Source organism: Xenopus tropicalis, chromosome 8 (genome assembly GCF_000004195.4).
Source record: "Xenopus tropicalis strain Nigerian chromosome 8, UCB_Xtro_10.0, whole genome shotgun sequence".
Classification (NCBI taxonomy): domain Eukaryota; kingdom Metazoa; phylum Chordata; class Amphibia; order Anura; family Pipidae; genus Xenopus; species Xenopus tropicalis.
The window spans coordinates 101621479-101643271 of NC_030684.2; the positions used below are offsets into that span (position 1 = coordinate 101621479).

Below are 21793 nucleotides of genomic sequence, written 5' to 3' on the forward strand. Positions count from 1 at the left end.
TACACAGGCAGAACTTTTTTTGATAAAAAGTCTTGAACTGGACTGAGCACTAAAAGGGTTTAAGCTGAGCTCAGGAGTGGAGGTTAGGAGTAAAATGTTTTTCCTGCAGAGTGAACAGCTAGAGCAGAGTTTCTATGGAAACCAACATTGCCATCTTTTCACTGACTGCTAGACTGGAGGGGGTGTGTCATAACCTTAGTTGAAAAAAATTGAGCATATTCATTTAGCTGTGAGCCAAAGTAGATTTCTAAGGGAGGGGGCTGAGTGGGTTAGAGGAATCCTAACTTTTAACCTTTGAACAGGAGTGGCAGGTATTTAAAGATTTCAAAGAGGCTGTTCAATGATTACATTTTTTTGTGAGGGGGTTTACATGTCCTTTAAAAATATTTGGGATTAGTTTTTGCCTGTGAAGCAATCAGTTCCTCAGTTTCTATCTTTGCCTTCCTGTCTGCTGTTTTAAAACACTTATATTTACGTCCTTTAATTTAAGCTTCTGTCGCCATTTTTTTTAAATACTGGTACCTTACATTTTGTTTCTATTAGTTTCCTTAAGCTACATAGGTTGGTCCTTAATACTACATTTCCAATTTAAGGGAATAAATTGAGAACCACAATAATTTATCAACATTTTAATATTACAACCACTTTTAGTTCTTTGTCAACCAGTAGCCTCTGGTTTTCCCTCATCTTTGCAGTTCTCCTCAATGTTACAAACTGACCCCTTTAATTTTTCAATTCAGAAAACCCACCTGATTTCTCATTTTAGTGGCATCAGCAAACCTACAGAAACCTACAGAATCCCACATGCAGTTTCTACCATGTGTGATGCCTCTTGGTTTTGAATTCCTGCTAAACACTTATTTCCGTACAACACTCACTGTGCAGTGTCTAACTTAATTCAAAACCTTATCCTTATTTCTTGTTCTAAACACTGGCTATTCTTGTTTATTTGCTACAAAGGGGTTATGTAATATGCCTGTGTCAGGGAGGTATTCTCATGTCTATATATATGTATATATTAGCAAATGTACCTCTATACGGAAATCAGAGATGCCTTAGGCTGTGTTTTCATGAGTGATTTCATCAGTCACAGTTTGTTAGTAGTCACTGTCTCATTGTGTTTTAGTCATTTTGTTAGCTGATATAAATAACAGCTGGGTGGGGGTTGGGGGCTCCCATACAGACCTGTAACATGCTGCAATTTTTAGAATACTAGATAGAACCCTAGGGTAATATATATCCAATATATAGCTAGCACAAATAATTTTGTAACACTGATTTTTATTTTTTAGAAATGAGATGGATAAAATAATTTTAGTCAATAAGCAACCCCCCCCACCGCACATAAAAATAGAGATCACTTTTTTTTAACCCTTTGATAAATATGCCCTATCATCTTGTAACTGCTGTGATATTTGTAGAGACTTATGGCATGTTCTTCCTCTGTATACTGTGTAGGAAGTTTACTGCCCATGGGATACTTGAGCAAATACTGTAAGAAATGGAGCTTGCCTTTGGCACGGAGGAGTAGATATGGTGCAGACATCAACATTATCCTTGCTATATATATATATATATGCCCCTGTGTGCACGTCTGTGAGAACCTGAGAGAGAATAAAATCAGTTTCCTGGTTCCTTGTCAACAACTTGATTAACCAAGTAATTGCATATTATGTAAACCTACCAGTCAATTTGAACTAGTGGGAACTCTGCAAATAACATTGAACTCTTGGACCTTGTAGAACAACAAAAAAGTGTTTTGGAGACTAAAAATATCAGCTAAGATGAGCACAATTTAATTGTATACTACATATTTTTATTTCTATGCCCCAGTTCCTGAATTGAAGCGACATTGGGTGCCTGTGCTAAAGTAAGCTTATAAACTGAAATTACTGCGTATGTGATTAACTTTATAGAAGACAGGCAACTGGAGTGGCTTTGTGATGGGCAATATTCATTTTAAAATTTGGCCTTTAGTACAATTTATAATTGACAATTTGTTGCTAAACTACAATTCACAAAGCAGAATAAATGCACATTATTTGTTTGTTTTTTTAAATACTAGACTTAACACCTTGCAGGCACATTACCAAATACGGTAGAAGTTTGCCTGAATGGTGCCGCAGGGTAATCAGTAAATCCCTTCTGCTTGAACTAGTCAGTAATTACTTAGCATGACTTGCTCACTGCTACTGCTGCACACTCACCTTGCATCTCATGCATAACATGCCAGCTGAGAGGTGCAGGTGTTCCCCCAATAACACATCTCTGATGTGCCCCCAGGCTCAGGCTGCTCAAATAGTAAAGCACTAACAGGATTTAGCCCAATACAAAGGAAAGAGAACTATAAGTTAGTATCAGTCTCATGTGGGGCAGAGTCAGTGCACTGGAGCTAAGGAAATCTATTTATGCTAGTTCTGATATTTTTAGCCTTTTTGCCTCTTTATGTTCATTTAATACCAGATAATTGATAAGACTGGGCCCAGCTGGTGTCTTAATCCTAAACAAATATGTAGATTTAGCATGCATTGTGCCTTCTCAGCTCCAGTGTACATGGGCCTATTCATCAAAACTTGAATTTGGGAATTTTTCAAAATCTTTGTTTTTTAAATGACTACAAAACTTACTAAACTGGAATGTGTGCTTACAGTATTTATTCAAATTCCAATATACATTCTACTCCTTGGAACAGGTTAGCCCTCTACCCTTTGTCCCCCACTAAACTATGGTTTGTGGGTACAACAAAGTAGGATACACTCAAATAACTGTTTTTTAAAACTGGACAAAAAGAATTTTTTTGTGCACAAACCTGCAACAAATTGCACACAGTAGCATGCAATATAGGGCATGCCTGTAAGAAGGCCACAGACCCCTCCCTTCCATTAGGGTCAAGGAGTTTTATAAATACATTTGCAGGACACAGCATTTTTGGTGCTGGCTCATGTTAATATACAACATTAGATTTGCTGGATTCACTTATTAGTGACTGGATTTAGCAACATTAAAAGGCAGTGTCAGGGCACATTAATCAAATGTTCTCTTGTGTAAACATTGCCCATCAAACTACAATTACAATCTTGCTAACTATGACTGAAGCCATTTCATAAAAAATTTAACACAAACTGGCATTGTTTTGTGCACCATATAGCTGCAACATAACTCCACTAAAGCCCTTTGAGCTCTCCAGGATATCTTGAGGAAACATGCAGAAACAAAATTGAATGAGAAAACATTTAGTAGTATATTTTAATGCTTGCTTTGTGAAAATCCTGGTCCTGGATGTTACTTTATATTCTGTCTCCAAGACTAAGGTTGCTCATAAAGGAGAACTAAAGAAATGTTGTTTGTTATGTTTTGAGCTTCTGTACCAGCAGAAGTAGCTCCCCATCTTATTTTCTGCTGATTCCCTGCACATGCTCTGTGCTGCTGTCACTTACTGAGCTTTGGGACCAACTCACAATATACTGTATATACAGAATATAAATGTCACAATATAAGACTGATTAGTAATTAATACAGATAATTACTATATTGGTCAGAAACCAGTGCAATAAGCATCAGAATTTAATAATCACCCCTGTAGCATCAGCTGATATGACAGACAAACCTCATTCTCTGCTTGACAATTTGCGATGACCCCTAAGCTCAGCTTCTCAATAGCCTCTCAGAGCACACTGGGCATGTGAGTGCTGCAGACACTCCAAGATGGTAACCTCCCTGTGACAAGTTTAAAGTCCTAAATCATTTCTGCTATTGAGATGCAGAAACTTTAGACTGGTTAAGTACGTAGAGTAAAATAAAAAATATACCTTTTTTAACCATATTCATTTTTAGATTTTAGTTCTCCTTGAACTGGTGTCCACTTACTTTAGGACAGGTACCACAAGTCATGGATATACTTATTGTACAGCGCTGCGGAATATGTTGGTGCTTTATAAATAAATGTTAATAATAATTATAATAATATACCCTAACAAGCTATTTTAGGATATATAGTATTATTGTCCTTATAAATGTTATGGTCACAGCTAAAATTAGTCAGGAAAGAAACTCTTGCACAATTTTATAATTTCTGATATCCAAGTCATGTTGCCTAAGCATTATTTTATTCTGTTGCAAAATAACTATGCTTTGCTGTACTGTTATACTTTTTCTGTATTAACTTTTACAATTTCAATCCATCTATGTTTGTCTTTGCTGTCTTCTGTCTATTCATCTAAAGTTCTAAACAATGTGTATGGAAAAACATAAAGATTTGTTCAATGTGTGATAATATCCTGCTTTTATTCTGCCGTATGGAATGCACAATCTTTAAACTATGGGTATGGGATCCTTAATCTGAAAACCTGTTATCCAGAAAGCTCAGAATTATGGGAAGGCAATCTCCCATAGACTCTATTTTAATCAATTCAAAATTTTAAAACACATTTCTTTTCTCACTGTTATAATAAAACAGTCCCTTGTACTTTGATCCCAACTAAGATCTAATTAATCCTTACTAGAGGCAAAGCAATTCTATTGGGTTTAATTAATGTTTATATCACTTTTAAGTAGACGTAAAGTATTGAGAAAGGCCCATTATCCAGAAAACTCCCAGGTCCCAAGCATTCTGGATAACAGGTCCCATACCTTATTATGCATCCAGCTGAAAGTTATATTAGCAATGATATGACACTTCTATAACATAATTAATAATAACCAAATTATTCTTTTTAGAATCAAGTTTCTTGCTGGGGAATGCACAGATTGTGGACTGGCCTGTAGTTTATAGTAATGACGGTTTTTGCAAGCTTTCTGGGTATCACAGAGCCGACATCATGCAGAAGAGCAGTACTTGCAGGTATGTTTTTGCCCTTGTACCGACATTTGATGTAGAATGTTTTTCCAGTGTCTTTATATTTTAAACATAAGCCCCAATATGTAATAAAAGGCACAATGTTTGCCTATATGCAATCACCCATAACAGGTGACCAGTAAATGCTATTTGCTGATTGGTTGCTGCAGTTGCCTCGACCTTTAGCAACTGTTCCTCCTGATACAACAGCAAGTTGAGCAGCTTTGCTACTATGGTTTCTGCTAAATATGACCCAGCAATCTCTCAAGGAGATTTTTTATACTCGACCCAAGGAATGACGAGATGCTCGTTGTTTAACTGAAGAAAATCATTTTAAAATTGTTTTCATACTTGCTTAAAATATTACAACAATATTGGATTTCTTTTAAGGAACAGTAGATTTAATTTCATTTGCATGTTTCTAGTGTTATTATCAATACCCTGGCACTTTGAGAAAAGTAAAAATACAGTTGCATATACTAAAAGAACAACCTCTTCATGTTGGGCATTAAATGCCTCATTAACAAACAGAATGTGTCCCAGGTTGGTGGTGATAATGATGGATATGTCTCTTCCAGACCATTTAGATCACTTTACATTTTCTGTGCCATGTACATTATTCTGATGCCAGCGCCTCAGACTTTGGACTGCTAAGGGTTAGGAAGATTACAATTATCTCCAACATCTGTAGCATGTACCAAGTATTCTATTCTAATCCCTTCATAATCTTAGCAGCCTTTGATTTAAGCTTTTTTCCCCACCAATCACTTGCTATGTGTTACTTCATGTTTAGTAATCTTCAATTTTATTTGAAAATTTAGACATTACTAAGTTATTTATTCATTTAATCTGAAAAAAAAACTGTATCAGATCATTCAAAACAAGAGCATTCTCTGCCAACATCTTCTAAGGCAGTGCTGTCCAACTGGCGGCCCGCCCCCCCCCTCTGTGTGGCCCCCCACCTGTCTGGCTGCTTTGATGGCTTACTCTTGTGTAAGCTTTAAATGGTATCAGTACTGTGATTAACTGCCCCCCCTGCATGGTTCTCACCTCAGATTCAGGCTGTAATCAGGCTGTATTGTTTAAATATGTAATCCCCTGTGTTGTTCACACCTTTTAATCTCTGCATTGTTCACCCCCTGCAGTGTTCACACCTCAGGCTCAGGCTGTAATCACCCCCATTGTTCCCCTGTTCACACCTCAGGAGCAGTAGAAACCCACAAATAATCCCTGCATACTACAAAAAGAACATATACTGAGGTGGTACTGCAATTAAAAAGTTTTTTAATATATAGTTATTGTGCAGACTGTAGGAGCACTGCCAGCATTGTGTCACTGTATGCTGCCTATGTGTAGGGCAAGCAGAGTATGGCACACACAGGCAGGGTATGGAAGGCAGAGTATGGCACACACAGACCAAGTTTGGCACAAACGAGCCAAGAATGGCACACACAGTGAAAGTATGGCACACGCAGGCAGGGTAGGGAAGGCAGAGTATGGCACACACAGGCAGGGTAGGGTAGGCAGAGTATGGCACACACAGGCAGGGTAGGGAAGGCAGAGCATGGCACACACTGGCAGGGTAGGGAAGGCAGAGTATGGCACACAGGCAGGGTAGGGAAGGAAGAGTATGGCACACACATGCAGGGTAGGGCAGGCAGAGTATGGCACACACATGCAGGGTAGGGCAGGTAGAGTATGGCAGGTTTTTGCTGTACTACAACCATTAATATGGATATGGTCATGTGATAACATGGGTGTGGTTTCAAGTGGGTGCGGTTTCAAAAAGGGGAGTGGTCAAAACTGGCTTCCATTATCGGCCCTCCACCACGTAGGTCGGAAAAATTCCGGCCCTCGGTACCACAGAAGTTGGACAGCACTGTTCTAAGGTATAACAAGCCAAAAGACATGAGACCTGATCTGTTTTACAAACTCTGCAAACAAATGGACTAAAAGTAAAGATGAATAAACAAACAAAGAGTAAACAAATATAGTAATACAGAAGGGAGTCCACAGATGTTGATATGGGATGGGATAAAAAGTACTCTGCTTTTAATTACTCAAATATTACAGTACTTCTGATGCTTAGGGGAATACTAGTTTAAACAACAAAAGAAGCAGGGAAACCTCATAATGAGAACAAAGAATTCCCCTTGGCAATTAGTTCTATGATAAAGCATTATAAAAGTTGCTATGTTTTTTGAATAGAAAAGAAATGCAGCAGCCAAACACCAGAAACTGCTACATGTTCCATAAAGAAGACAGAGTTAAGATGAGGAAGTATTTTAAACAGTGGCAGTTTTGAAAACACAGAGAGCAAAATGCAAAAAAAAAAGATTGCCATTGTTTTTTATTCTACCGCCACCTCAGGATATTTTAGCCTAAGTAGGGTTTGCTCAAAATAAAAATTTGACTTTCCTAAAAATATATATTCCCAGCACTTTGACACAAACTCAGCTTGCTAACCCACGCAAGAGCTTTAGGCATAATGTCAACTGTCAAACAGCAGCGCATTGACTCTGAAATCATCTGCATTTTCTAAAATTGAACATTTGTCAGGAGTACATCTTCTGATTTTACAAGAAACTGCAAAAAAAGTAAAAATAAATGTCTATTCCAAAAATACCTGGAGCTTTCAGCCAAATGCCGTGCAATAAGCTCAAATGATCTATCATGGTGACCCCTAGCCAAATGTTTCCAACACCACAACTCAAAGAGTTAATAATATCTTTGAACATGGCTTTACTTAGAAGCAAGTAGAAAGCAGTAGGAGATTCTGTGCATTAGTGCGAGATCAGCATGGATATGGTTCATTTAACAGCCCCTGAAGCCACTTTGACAAGGAGGTTAAAATGGCTTAAGATGGTGCCAGAATGTAGTCTCCAGAAATGTTGCTAGGCAAGCTCATTTTTTAATAGTGTGTAATATCCCTTTTACATAAAAAGGTTTAATGCCTTTGCAAAGTTTCCTTTCAGAATGGTAATAAAAGGAAAATTGGTGTTGTCTTTTCCCAAAAGAGATTCTCTACTATAACAATTGTTTACAGGGCACATTGCAGTTTTATCTTTCCTTATGCACACTTTTTATTTCACAGTAAAGATAATTGTATTTAGAGTTTCCTACTATATTAGTAATGGCCACTCTATAGAAAAATAGGGGTGGAATATAGAAGATTTTACTTAAAGCCAAACAAAGAAGTAGTTTATGTTTTAGAGGTTCTGTACCAGCCCAAGGCAACTACAGCCCTTTAGCAGGGCAGATCTGTGCCTCTGAAGATCCCCCAGTAGCTCCTCACCTTTTTTCCAACTGATTCACTGCACACGCTTTGTGCTGCTGTCACTTACTGAGCTTAGGGAACCCATGCACAATATGCTGCATATATAAAATACAATAAGAATGTAATAATCAGCCTTGTAGCATCAGCTTCTATGACAGGCAAAACTCATTTTCTGTGTGATGCATTTCCACCCCATATAAACTTTAGGGTTTAGTTCTCCTTTAAGCTTTGTTGGCATGCTTATGAGAACTTTGCAGCATAAAATAAGAAGTTTGGAGTTGCTAACACAACCTATACATGAACCACTGTTATTTTATTCTGCTTACTTGGAGGTATGGCTGTCAGTCTGGCCTAGAACTTTCCTGACCAAATTGACCACCCATTGGGTTGTATATAGCACTTAAACCATTGCCTTTTCCAGTCAATATCTGATCAGGCCATTTGAAAGGGTTGGAAATTCTTTTTGCCAGGGACCACATTGCTTTCTGTATGTTGTTCACAGCTGATCGCAAATATTGCCTACCAGTGTTATCCAAATGTGGGCCTGCAAACAATCATTTAAATCAACTCATCTGGCCAGAGCAGTTAAAGATATCATTATATATTGTGGCTTACAAAGTTGGGAATGATGTTTAAAGCCTAGTAAAGAAAAGTAGTTTCACTTTTGCCCCATGTTTGGCACATGTCTGACAGGTTATCAGAGATTTTGTGATGAGAGAAAGCTGTGTCAGGTTATAACACTCACTATACCATGGTGATGTCAGACTGGTCGAAATGCCAATACACAGATAGAATGTTCTTCGCCTTGTCAAACTGCAACACCAATTATAAAATTAACCACTACAGTCGAAAGCACAAAACTGGCAGAAAGTGATTCATTAGGGTGAGTCTAACATTCAATTTGTCCTTATGTGAGATAAACCCTTGAATGTGGTTAATTAATATAGCACACCTCTCCTTGCTTGACGACCCCATGGGAACATGAAATCTACATGAGAACCATAAAGTAATGTCCACTAAGTCTAATTCAGTAACTTGTAATTACTTCCTGTAGTTCTGTAATAGTTTTGCTAAATGCAAAATAGCATATTCCTTCTATATCTAATAATATACTTTTTAGGTCTACTACACCCTGTATCATTGTAGTCCAACTGGAAGCTTGTTTTCTCAGTGCAACTTGGTGCAGGGATTTCTACAATTGCAGCCTTCCAAATTATTCCCCACATGTCTTTGTTTGATGATACAGTCGTTTTATTGTTGTCATTATTATTTTTTTGTTTATATAGTGACAATGCATTTACACACCACTTTAATGAGATTGCTCATTATTCACATAATTATGATAATGTTGCCCCGAACATTTGTAATATTGTAGAAACTGGAAATCCCACAATATATTATTCAAGGTTCTCTACTTTAGTTGCCAGTGGTTGTTTATGTTAAAGGGCAGGGATTAGGCACATTGAGAGATTTATTTGTTACTGGAGACCAGGAGAGATTAGGGTTATGGCTAGGTGGACTGAGGATGTAACTTGCCTGGCTGGAAGAATAGGACAGATTAACATTGTATTTACAAGAACCTGGAGAGCACACTCAATTTGCAGTGAAGTAGTGAAGTTTTATTGAGGTGTCATATAGCACTACATGTTTCGGCTCAAAAGCCTTCCTCAGGTGCATGAACAAGTGAATATAGCAAAAAGGGAATAAATACCCTCCACCCACCAACAAGTTTCACCAGCTCCACAGTGTGGCCAGGTGTATAGGTATTCAGGTAAAACAATTGTACTGCCATCTAGTGGCTTACTAACAGAGTAACACCTTAGAAATAGTATCAAGTTCTTAAGTCAATTAAGTTGCAACAATAATGTATCCAGTCTTTTTGTGACAGTGTCCATGAACAACAGTTCAGATTAACATTGTAGTAAGTCCCCAACCTTAAGGTCCCCATACACGGGCCGATAGTAGCTGGCGATATCAGGCCGTGTATGGGCACTCCCGACGGGCCTGCCCGACCAATATCTGGCCTGTAATCAGCCAGATCTCGATCGGGCAGGCTAGAAAAACTAGTCGGATTTATAAACACATCAGCTAATTGATTCCATTATATTCTGCCTGGTTGAACTCATGAGCATTCATGGCTGAGTTTTATTGCATTTTTTAGGCCCAACATGCTGCATTTTCTTGTGCTTGACACATGCTCAATAGACAATAGAACAGAAGATTGCATTGGTAACTCACAAATACACACCTAGGTATGTTTTTTTTTTTTTTTTTAAAAAAGCATGTAATATACTGTATGAGTTTTTTCTCACTCAGCATGTTTGTATAGATATGAAAATTGCCCATGTGTAAGAGCTCAAAAAAGGGTTTGTTGGTCAACTTTTGGAAAGCAAACATCTGGTTGATGAATTGACATGGAATAAATGTTCAACACGTATATCTTTAGCACTTTATATGATGGCCAGACTATTGACATATTCACAGGACATATTTTAATAGCAATGCACTATACATTAAATGCATGGGATGGAGTAGCAGTCTTACAGCTGGTAGGTTTTCTTTCTTTGGCCCAAAAAGGAGCATAAAACACTGCACAAATGTATATTTTACCTATATACTTATTCAGTTATAGAATTCAAAATCAAATAAATATAGTTAAGTTGTTTAACTGTTGTAGTTTGTGATGCTACATTAAACAAGAACTGACTGTTTAAATGCCCACTTTCAATCTTAACTGCATATTGCTTTTTTTTAAATTGCTATCCAACAAGTGAAAATGAGACTGCAGGACATCTCCTAATAGATAATTATTCCTAAATTAGAAAACCTGGGCTTTTAAAGCCCATCACCTATCTTAATGGCTAATTACTCCCGCTTACTTTGTCAATTTTTCTGCTTGAATGATTGGATGAAATAATAATGAAACAAATCACTGACTGTAAACAGCCGCCACTGTTTTCTCATATTCTGTAGTGTGCATCTGGGGCCTGTGGCATGGGTGTTGGGCAGCTGCATTTTGGGGCGGGAGACCATTGCTGTTTTGATATTAGTTCAATTATTAAACCAACAAAGTAATTATCTGCTGGATACTCATTACAAAGTATTATTCTGCCTGACCTTCATCAACAAGCACTTTCATGCTAGAAATGGATAAAACAGTCGTGAAATGGAATTCAATGGCTTTTAAGATCTGATTTTTATATATATATGTTTATATGGGATATTGCTCAATATCTCTTTAATAACAGCTTGGGGAAATGGATTCCACCCAGGGCTATTCAAATAAAGGGGCTGGAAAGCCTTTGCCATGGGTATTTTTAAAGGGTAATTCACTGTTAGTAAGATGTAGACAGTAGTATTCCTAATATACCATTAGTCTTCTTTTTCAATTTTTTTGTGATATATTGAAAATATACATCTTTTAAACTCTCATACTTGAAGGTACAACTGCTGTCTGGTTATTTGGGCATAATTACCCTATTAATGAAGCAGCAGCATAGATGAAATGTGATTTTGAGTCAAAATCATGACCAATACATTTATTGTATGGGTATTCACAATATTATTGGGAGGTTAGTTATTTTTCTCTTTAGCTATCAACAAAATACTTCTGCAGTCCTAGGGGCTGGATATAACAATGCATAATGCTATAATGCTTGTTATACTTGTGCCCCAACATGGCTGCCTGGAGTAGGATCTAGCAAAGTGCTCAATATGGGGCTTTTGACTGCCCTCTTTCATATATACTACAGGTAAAAATTCCCTGCAGTCTGACAAGGGTCTACAGAATACTCCCATCACCAGATTTTCTCCAACCAATAAGTGGCCTGAGATACCAACTCCTGCCACACAGGACCTGTCCAGCTACAGCATCTCTTCCTTGTATTAAGCTATTTGACCAAAAGCAATAGCTGTTAGTGCCTGATTTTTTACAACAAAGTGCAGAAATCCACCCTACACCAGATCTGTTAGCAATAAAGCCATTGCAATTTTGCAAAACTTAGAGGTTAAATCTGCTAAATTTGAGAGTTCATTACTTTCACTTGTTGCATTGGTGTTAAATTGCTGCACAAAATGCTTGTACTCTGGTGGCATGGTGCTGCACAGGTTAGCATTGCTGCCTTGACGGAGGCTTTGGAAGTTGTTTGTTCCTGCATGGGGTTTCCAAAGAGTTTATCTAGTTTTTTTCCCCACAGTTCACATAGACACTGGTCCTAATGATCTGCTAATTAAAATGCCCCTAATATGTGTGTGTTTGTGTGTGGGAAATTACTTGGTAAGCTTTATTGGGGCAGGGACTGATATGAATGATTAAACAGCTTTGGTACTGCAGAACATGTATTTGCTTTTTAATTAAAGGATTATAATTCTACTTGCTGTACAGATCAACTGATGTACTTGCTGCATAGCACAGATATGCACTTTTTATGGGGTAAAAAGAACCAGAGCGCACACGAGGAATGCCCTGAGGTGAATGTAATGTAATTACAAGTACATGATATATGAGAAGATACATATATTCTGACATTTGTATAAAGACAGAATTTGACAGCAGATAAGAACTGCTGAGGCTAAGTAGTTTTCAACTTTGCTATTGGATTTGACCAGTGATGTAGCAAAACACAGAAGTCTCCTGCCTACCCTGCCTGTACCTTCACAGCATAATGTTGCCGCTCCAGTGCTTCTGTGAGGGACTAGGACCAGGACAGGACAGGATGGAGCAGGCAAAGACTTGGAGCAGGGCTGGTGCAGGAGCAGGCAGGGAACAAGAGATAGGGCAAGCCACAGAGCTCAATGAAAGGCCAATGCTCAAGCAAGGAATATGAGGGGGGCTGGGCTTATATAGGGCAGAGTCAGCCCTGATTGGCTCACCCCACCTAACCAATAAAGCTGCTGGGGTGATGTAACAAAGCCCAGTATACAGGTGTATGGAAGAGTAAATGGGCAATAAGCTCTCGCCGACTGCTCTCCTGGCTCAATGGTTAGGGAGAGCAGCCAACAAACAGGAGGCCCCAAGATCAAACCCCAGCAGAGACTAACCGCTTCACAGATAGGATGATGTTTTTCGGTTTAAAAGTCCTTACCCTTCTTCCTTCATACATGGGGATGATCACTATAGCATACAGTTCTATTTGGATTTCATCTGACCAAAAAACCCTCCTCCTGGTGATTATCTGCAAATTTCAGTCCATCAAGTTCAACCCTTCCAAGTAAACCCAGCACCCATAACCTATACTGACTATCTATACACTCACATACATAAGCTATATATACAAACATTAATTATAGATATTGGTATCACAGTTAAGCTTGTTCAAGAACTCCAGGCCCTCCAAGAAATCCAGGCCCCTCTTAAAGGCATTAACAGAATCTGCCATTACCACATCACTAGGAAGTGCATTCCCCAACCTCACTGCCCTCACCGTGAAAAACCACCTACACTGCTTCAAATGGAAGCTCTGTTCCTCTAATCTAAAGGGGGGGGCCTCTGGTGCACTGAGCGTTTTTATGGGAAAAAAAGAACATCCCCCATCTGCCTATAATCCCCTCTAATGTACTTGTACAGAGTAATCATGTCCCCTCATGATTACAAGATCAAGAGAAAACATCCCCAACTCTTCTTTTTTTTTTTTTTTTTTAATAGGCAGTTCACTTACAGTGTAATTCTGGCAAGCAAAATATGCTTGGTAATTCCAATGTATTTAATAACCGTCAGATTATTAACAAAGTGCTAGTAGGAGTGATCTCATTGGAGAATTCTTTTTTATCCATAATTAATCTTAGAAGGCCTACTTTGGAGAGCTAGGGGAGCAAATAGTCAATTTTAGGTTACATGCACTCTTTCAAAGCACAACATAATGGGCTGAGAAAGTATGATGTCAGGCAAATGTAAAATAGGATAAAAAGTGTGCATAGGGTGGGCAAAAGGGGAATCAGGAATGAGTATGAGGGGACCAGTAAGGGCCAAACAATTGAATTAGCCTGATATTGCCCACTTAGCATATCGGGAGAAGATTTTCCATGTATGGTCAGCTTTAGACAATGTTGCATGTTGTTTCCAGTGACACATAAAACCATTTTACTCACATGGCAGTATTCCTTTAAATTCACCTTCCTATTACTGACTTTATTATACCATGATAGTCAGGATTTGTTAATAACAACAATGTTGCACATTCTTTTTTTACATCCTCTTTTGTGGACTCAACAGCCTTTTGCTATGGCCAAACCCAACCCTGTTAGCACAGAAGGCCATGCCAGGAGTCCGGCAGTGTTTATTAAACCAAATGTATTTAGCTGACTACATGCATATGCTTAAAACCATAACTGGGCCCAACACATCATTAAGCGTGTGCTAAATGTCTTACCACAAATACATGTTTTTCATTTGTTTTATTGTCATAAGGGTTATATTAGTTTAAGAGTTAAGTAACAGATTATGTAGTCTGCTTTACTGGCAGCTTTCAGAGGGACTGCATTAGTAAAAACTGTGCATTTTAAAAAACACATTTCCGCATATAACAAGTTCACTTTTTATTTAACAGCTCAGCCCGAAGTCCCAGATTCTTACTGAAAAGTCCCTCATTTCCCTTTGATCTCTTGTACTGAACGCTAAAAAAGATACAGATTCTCAAACTTTATTAAATAAGTAGACTTTTTGCAGAGAGCCCAGAAAACTCAACACCTGCACTTAGATACAGTTGTAACTAATAAGCTAAACATTCTTGGGGGAACTGAGACTTGCAGCTTAAGGGGCAATTTCAGCTTCATTAGCAAATCTGTAATAACATAAAACAAGACCCCAATTTTGCCAAATTTTGAAAAATGGGAGTGGTATTTAGGGTGTGTGGACACAAAAATGGGCATGGTCAAAACAATATACAGCACTATGCATGGCATCTCCCTATCTACATTTTTCAAATGTTGGGAGGTATGGAAACGTAGCCCTTTTTCTCAGTCCTTCAGAGCTAGTGTCCCAAGGACTGCAAGAGCATTGTCCAATGAGAATCCTGCTAGTTGGACTATGAGTAGGAGCTTCTTCCTTGTAAAAAAAAAAAAAAAAAAAATTGAATTTTGAATTATTTTAATAATATTTATATTATTTGTCCAGCAGCTCTCCAGTCTGGATTTTTTTTCTGGTTGCTATGGTCCAAATTACCATAGCAATTAGGCAGTGGTCTGAATGTGAAACTGCTGTATAAATAGAAGAGGGTCTCAATAAAAAGATAAGTAATACAAAACTTGATAGTAGCCTCAACAAGAAATTGCTTTTTGGTCAGTGACCCACATTTGAAAACTGGGAAAAGGCAGAAGAGAAAAGCAAATAAATAATTTTTGTTTTAAATACCACAGATGTAATTTATTTTGGCTGTGTAGGGATACATTTGCTTTTTAAGCAGTACATAATGTTTGCCTTAAAGCCAAATGTTAAAAAAATATTGTTTTTATTAGATCAAACTTCGTTTAGAAGATGCCTTTATGCAAATATATTCTAATGACCTGCTATTTATTTTCATTCCTAGCTTCATGTACGGAGAATTGACAGACAAGAAAACCATTGAAAAGGTCAGGCAGACATTTGAGAACTACGAGTCAAATTGTTTTGAAGTCCTTCTTTACAAGAAAAGCAGTATGTATACATGAACTTTGTGAATTTTGCATAAATGCAATTATAAGTGGACCTGTCACCTTAAATGACGTTTATTTTCTTACCAAAGTCATTCACAAGTGCTAAATGAAATATTCCTAGCATTAAGACTTGCAGGTGCATAGACAACATGAAGAGCAGAGTGAAGGCTTGTCTGTACCTTGTTGTTTTGCATGGTCTGGGCCTGTCATTATCAGATGTGAAAGCAAAGTGATAGTGTATCCCAGTACATCAACACAATAAAATAGGCGATAATTATGCATATGCTTGATAATAAACATATAGACAGTCAACTCATTATATAATTATATATTTTACTACATATAGTAGACCCTTTTGGTGCCAGTAGTGGCATACCACTATTAAAGGAAAGCAATACCCCCAAAATTATTACTTGACCAACAGAAAGTCTGTATCATATTAAGTGGCCTATTAAAGAATCTTACCAAACTTGGATATATATATATATACTAGTAAATATTGCCCTTTTACATCTTTTACCTTGAACCAACATTTTGTGATGCCTGTGTGCTTCTCGGAGATCACTTGACAGGAAATAATGCAGATAGAACTTTGTCCATTCATTGGCTGATGTTCCCTAACACGTGTTTGTGCCCTTGGTTTGTTTGTGTGCACTGTGAATCGCTTGGTCCCACGGGTGGCCCTTAGCGATAAAAATGGCAATTTTCTATTTAGGAGTACCCAGTGGTTCATACTACAAAAGTAAAAGTGCATTTTTATGAAAATGCTTTATTTAGAAGCTGAAGGGTTTTACATATGAGCTGTTTTATGCCATGTTTTTTTATGAGACTCAAGATCATTGTTTTGGGCACACCAACGAAGATGAAGAAACACATGTTCCATTCAAAATCATTAGTTTAATAAATGACGTGTAGCCCTCAATATTAACACTGGTTTGGTGCATCTGTTGTGCTGGTACTGCTTTAATATCTAAGAGAAGACTACAAAGCCTTAACAGTAAATCATTATAAGAAATCTCCCATTATTAAAATACACTCGATATAATAATCTTAAGGGAGGGTATGTGACCTCTGACAGCCAAGAGATGTTGTTGTGTTTAGCTAAACAATGATGTAGTGAACAAATCTTCAGTTGTTTTCGTGAAGCCCTGAGGGAAGATTTAATGGTCAGGACATTTGGAAACAACTCTTGTATTGATCTGTTCTATGGTGTCACTCTCAAAATTGAGTCTGCAGGGCCCTAAGGACATCTGAAATGGAACACTAAATAAGAAAGGTTATTAGACTGCTAGTAGGGTGTTCAGTGGGGCCTTTAAATTATTCCTGTTAATTGATTTTATTGAATTTTTCTCCGTGTGCTAATGCTTTTTGAAGTTGATGGTAATTTCATTTATTCCCTGTTCACATTACAAATGTAATAATATGAGTAAATTATCAGAAGCCAATGATTCTAAAACACATTGGTGCATCTAACTGAGGACCTACACTTTGCAAACCTTCAAGGTATACTGTTTTTCTCAACACTGTGTAGCAAACAATCGCAACCTCTAAAACATGTTGAACAAATGTATTCCCATTAAAGCTTTGCATATGTGGGAATTTACTAAAATAGCAGAATTTATAGCAATACCTTTTTTATAAGAAGACACAGCGACACTCAGTGAAACATCAGGCAGGCCAATGCTGGTGTTTTATTCACAGCAGGGTTTTCCACAAAACAGGGTACTTTTTATAATTCCATACAGGATATGCAAACAAACTAATCAATGTTCATTCTTCTAAATTAGAATAGACCAGTTCGCTGGAAGTTTGAATATTTAGGAAACCTTTTTCCAATGTGCCTCAGCCACTGTTAATGACATTTTTTTTGGTATTTTCTCCTCAGCTTGTTAAGTAGCACCACCATTTCTTCTTCTACTTCCTAGAGGGAGAGCACACTCCCAGCTCCAACCCCTTTTAGGGGTGATGACTAATCACTTGTAGTGGCTTTTAACCTACAGGAACATCTGCTCTGTCTTGTACAGCAATGTGAGAAAGATATAACTTTCCTCTAGGGTTTTTCCAGTTACTGTTCTGCAGTATATAAAATTCCATAGTTACATAGGGTTAAAACAAGACCAGAGTCCATAAAGTTCAACCCTTCCAAGTGAACCCAGCACACACAAACTTATACTGACCTATCTATACACTCACATACATAAAACATATATACCAACATTAATAATAACTGTAGAGTTTAGTATCACAATAGCCTTGGATACTATGCTTGTTCAAGAATCATGCAAGCCCCTCTTAAACAGAATCTGCCATTACAACATCACTAAGAAGGGCACTGTGAAAAACTAAAGAACATCCCCTATAATCCCCTCTGATGTACTTGTAAAGAGTAATCATGTCCCATTGTCCCCTTGCAAGTCTCACCTCATAGCTTATATCTTCCATCCCCTTTACCAGTTTAGTTGCAGTCTCTGCACTCTCTCCAGCTCATTAATATCCTTCTTAAGGACTGGAGCCCAAAACTGCACTGCATACTCAAGGTGAGGCCTTACCAGGGACCTATAAAGGGGCAAAATGATGTTTTCATCCCTTGAGTCAATGCTCTTTTTTTAAGACAGCACTTTATTTGCTTTAGTAGCCACAGAATGACACTGCCTGGAATTAGACAACTTGTTATGTATAAAACCCCCAGAACTTTTTCAATAAAGGATCCCCCAAAACACTTCCATTTAGTGTAAAACATGCATTTATATTATTTCTACCAAAGTACAACTTTGCACTTTTCAACACTGAACTTAATTTTTCCATTTTGCTGCCCGGTTTTCCAATTTTGTCAAATCGCTCTGCAAAGCGGCAGCATCCTGCATGGAACTTATAGTTTTGTACAATTTAGTGTCATCAGCAAAAATAGAAACAGTACTGTCTATGCCCTCCTCCAGGTCATTAATAAACAAGTTAAAAAGCAAAGGACCAAGGACTGACCCCTGCGGTACTCCACTAATGACACTGACCTAATTAGAAAATGTTCCTTTTACCACTAGGCCACTATTCCTCAATTTTATCATTAACTTTCTATGCTGTATTGTATCAAATGCTTTAGCAAAGTCCAAGTAGATGACATCCACAGCCATTCCAGCATCAAGGTTCCTCCTCATAAAAGGCAATTAAATTAGTCTAGGAAGATCCATGCTGACACAAACTGTATTGTGATTTGCAATGTATTCAAGTACCCTATGCCTTATTACCCCTTCCAAAAGGTTTCCTACCATTGATGTCAGAGTAACATGCCTATAGTTTTCAGGCTGAGAACGGGATCCCTTTTTGAGTATTGCAACCACATTAGCAATTCACCAGTCCCTCAGCACCATGCCAGACCTCAATGAATCATGAAAAATTAAGTGAGGAGGTTTGGCAATCACAGCGCTCAACTCATGCAATACCCTGGGATAAATACCATCTGGTACTGGACAATTGTCTACCTTTTTGAATTTCCTCCTGAGTGACCCATGCATCAGTAGTTATATTACTAGAACTGGGTCTAATAAAAGGGAAGCCTTGATTAGCTGGCTCCTCAGTTGTGTAGACCGATGAAATATAAGAGTTCAGAATTTCTGCTTTTTCCCTGTTCTCATCAACAAAGAGACTCCCTTGTGATAATAAGGGTCCAACCCCTTTTTTGTTTCATTTTTTTACTATTTACATATTTAAAAAATACTCCTTGCTGCAATACCCCCTTCCATCTCTATTTAAGCTTGCTTAATAGATTTTTTGCATGCTTTATTTGGTTCCTTGATATAAAATATAAAAGATGATAAAAGTGTATTCCCCCCTCACTTATCCCCATTCTTAAGAAACATAAATTTTTTACATCCCCTGTTAATTTTGTTTGTTTATCGCTGTGATGTAACTCCTGCAATATACTGTATATGCATGGATATAGTGCTGTTAGATCAAACAACAAACAGCTGGTCTCTTTGTAGCCTGTGTTGGGACCTGTATGTCTATGCCTGACTTTATTAACTTTATTTATAAAGCGCTACATGTATACATAGTGCTGTACAAGTTTACAGAGTACAAAAGTACACATATCCACACATTATCCAGCTGTAAGTGATAATTGTACACCGTCACATCTAATTATTTTTCTAAATGTTATGTTTTTTCTTTTTTTACCCAGCCCCGTGCCTAAGTATGATTGTTAGTGATTTTTCCCTTCATGCAAATATGCACATTTAACTATTAATAAATACATATGCAGCAGTTCCCTGTTCTCTCTTCTTTTATTTGTGAGCAAGCATTGCTAGAAGCCTACAATTTCTAACACTGTCTTTTTGACTTTTTTGTTTTCATAGGAACACCAGTTTGGTTCTATATGCAGATTGCTCCCATAAGGAATGAACATGAAAAAGTTGTTTTATTTCTGTGTACCTTTAAAGATATTACTTTATTCAAACAACCAATAGAAGATGAGTCAACTAGAGGTAATTTTTTTTTTATACATGGCTAGTTATTGGTATGTGTGACATATCTATTATGGCTGAAATTATTGTGTATGTATGAATAATAACACATTAATATGTTTGTATTTATATTTTACAAAGTATTTTCCTTACCTGCTGAAAATGCAAAAGTGAACCTCTAACTCTGTTCTGGTAAGTCTACCTGGGATCTAAAAGAATATATAGTGTATATTTATTACAGTTTCTGCCTGCTTTCAGATGGCAGCTGAAATCCCCAGCATTTTCAGCAGCTCAGCAGCTAGCTAATGATCATATAAACCGCTACTCATGAATGAAGCAGGACAGAAAGTATTTTTGCATTTGAAAGGTCTTATAAGTAAAAGGCGATATTAAAGTTTAAAAAATTTTTTTTGCTAATTTGTAATCAAAAATGATCAAAACCATCAATTTGTAAATATCAAAACATGGATACAAAGACATTGTAGCTGCAAAGTGAATACTGATTTTTGTATCTCTCTTGGTGAAGATTTTAGTTGAATCTATTAACTGCTAGTTTTAGTTGACTGATTTAAAGTTGGTTGTCTGGTTTGCCTTCCATGTTGAACTAATGCATTGACATCATGGTTAGTAATTGCTGGAAAACAATAAATACAGTTGCTTGTCACTTTCCTCCTACCCCCTCAGCAAGAATCCATAATTCCATACACAAGGATCATTATAAAGTTTTCTTGATTACCATATTACTATCTGATAATGCTTTAATTCAAGAGAATATGTTTTGGATATTTTACAGAGGATCAGTAGTGATGAGCGGATCTGTCCTGTTTTGCTTCGCCATAAAATTTGCGAAATGGCAAGAAAATTCGGGAAACTGCGAAAAAATCGGGAAACGCATTTTTCGGCCATGTCTTTTTTTGTCGCCTGCGCTTCTTTGATGCAACCGCACCAAATTTGATGCGCTACAAAACTTTTTTATGTGTAGCAAATTTTTCCGCGGCTGAATTTTCACTGAAGTTTCGCAAAACAATTCACCAATGGCGAAATGCAGAAATTCGCTGCAAATCCATGCCTGCCGAAAAAATTTGCTCATCACTAAGGATCAGTGTTAATTATATCTATTTTTTTAACTTCTGGGTATCAAGCTTTCAAAAAGGAATTCTGATATGGGGCTTTCTGTGAAGATGCCACAAGCTGGCTTAAGTCCTGATAAAAAAAAAAATGCAGATGATGCATTGGATTGATAGGCAACTCCAGATCTTTGTAATTTCTAATCTTTGCTCTGTCCACTGCATCAGCTGTTTCTATGTAGACACTCTTTTTACAACACTTTGCAGCAGATAACCTTTTGGTCTCCTAGGCCCCTGCCCATCCTTCCTTATCAGGGAATCTTCTTCCCCCATATGATTTTAAGACCCTTAGCTGCTGATGATATTCTGCTTTCCTTCCCTCTCCACACCAGTTAAACTAATAAATGTCTACAGGCCATTATGGAAGGTAATCGGACTTCACATTGTTCTGATCTGTACACCTGGTTAGATGGGCCTAGGTAACAGATAGTAATTAGTTAATGGACAGGAGGTAAATTTTGTGGCAGGC

At 37.5% G+C, this 21793-nt stretch overlaps 1 protein-coding gene across 6 annotated transcripts in view; it reads left to right on the plus strand.

The window, feature by feature from the left end:
- Positions 1-21793, plus strand: part of kcnh5 (potassium voltage-gated channel subfamily H member 5) — a 197523-nt gene that overhangs the window by 75637 nt on the left and 100093 nt on the right. For all 6 annotated transcript variants that reach the window (XM_031890227.1, XM_031890226.1, XM_031890224.1 and 3 more), the window contains 3 exons: positions 4717-4840; positions 15635-15741; positions 20090-20218. In XM_031890227.1, coding sequence (XP_031746087.1) covers positions 4818-4840; positions 15635-15741; positions 20090-20218 — 259 coding nt within the window. In that variant the 5' untranslated portion in view covers positions 4717-4817. The remainder of the gene's footprint in view (positions 1-4716; positions 4841-15634; positions 15742-20089; positions 20219-21793) is intronic.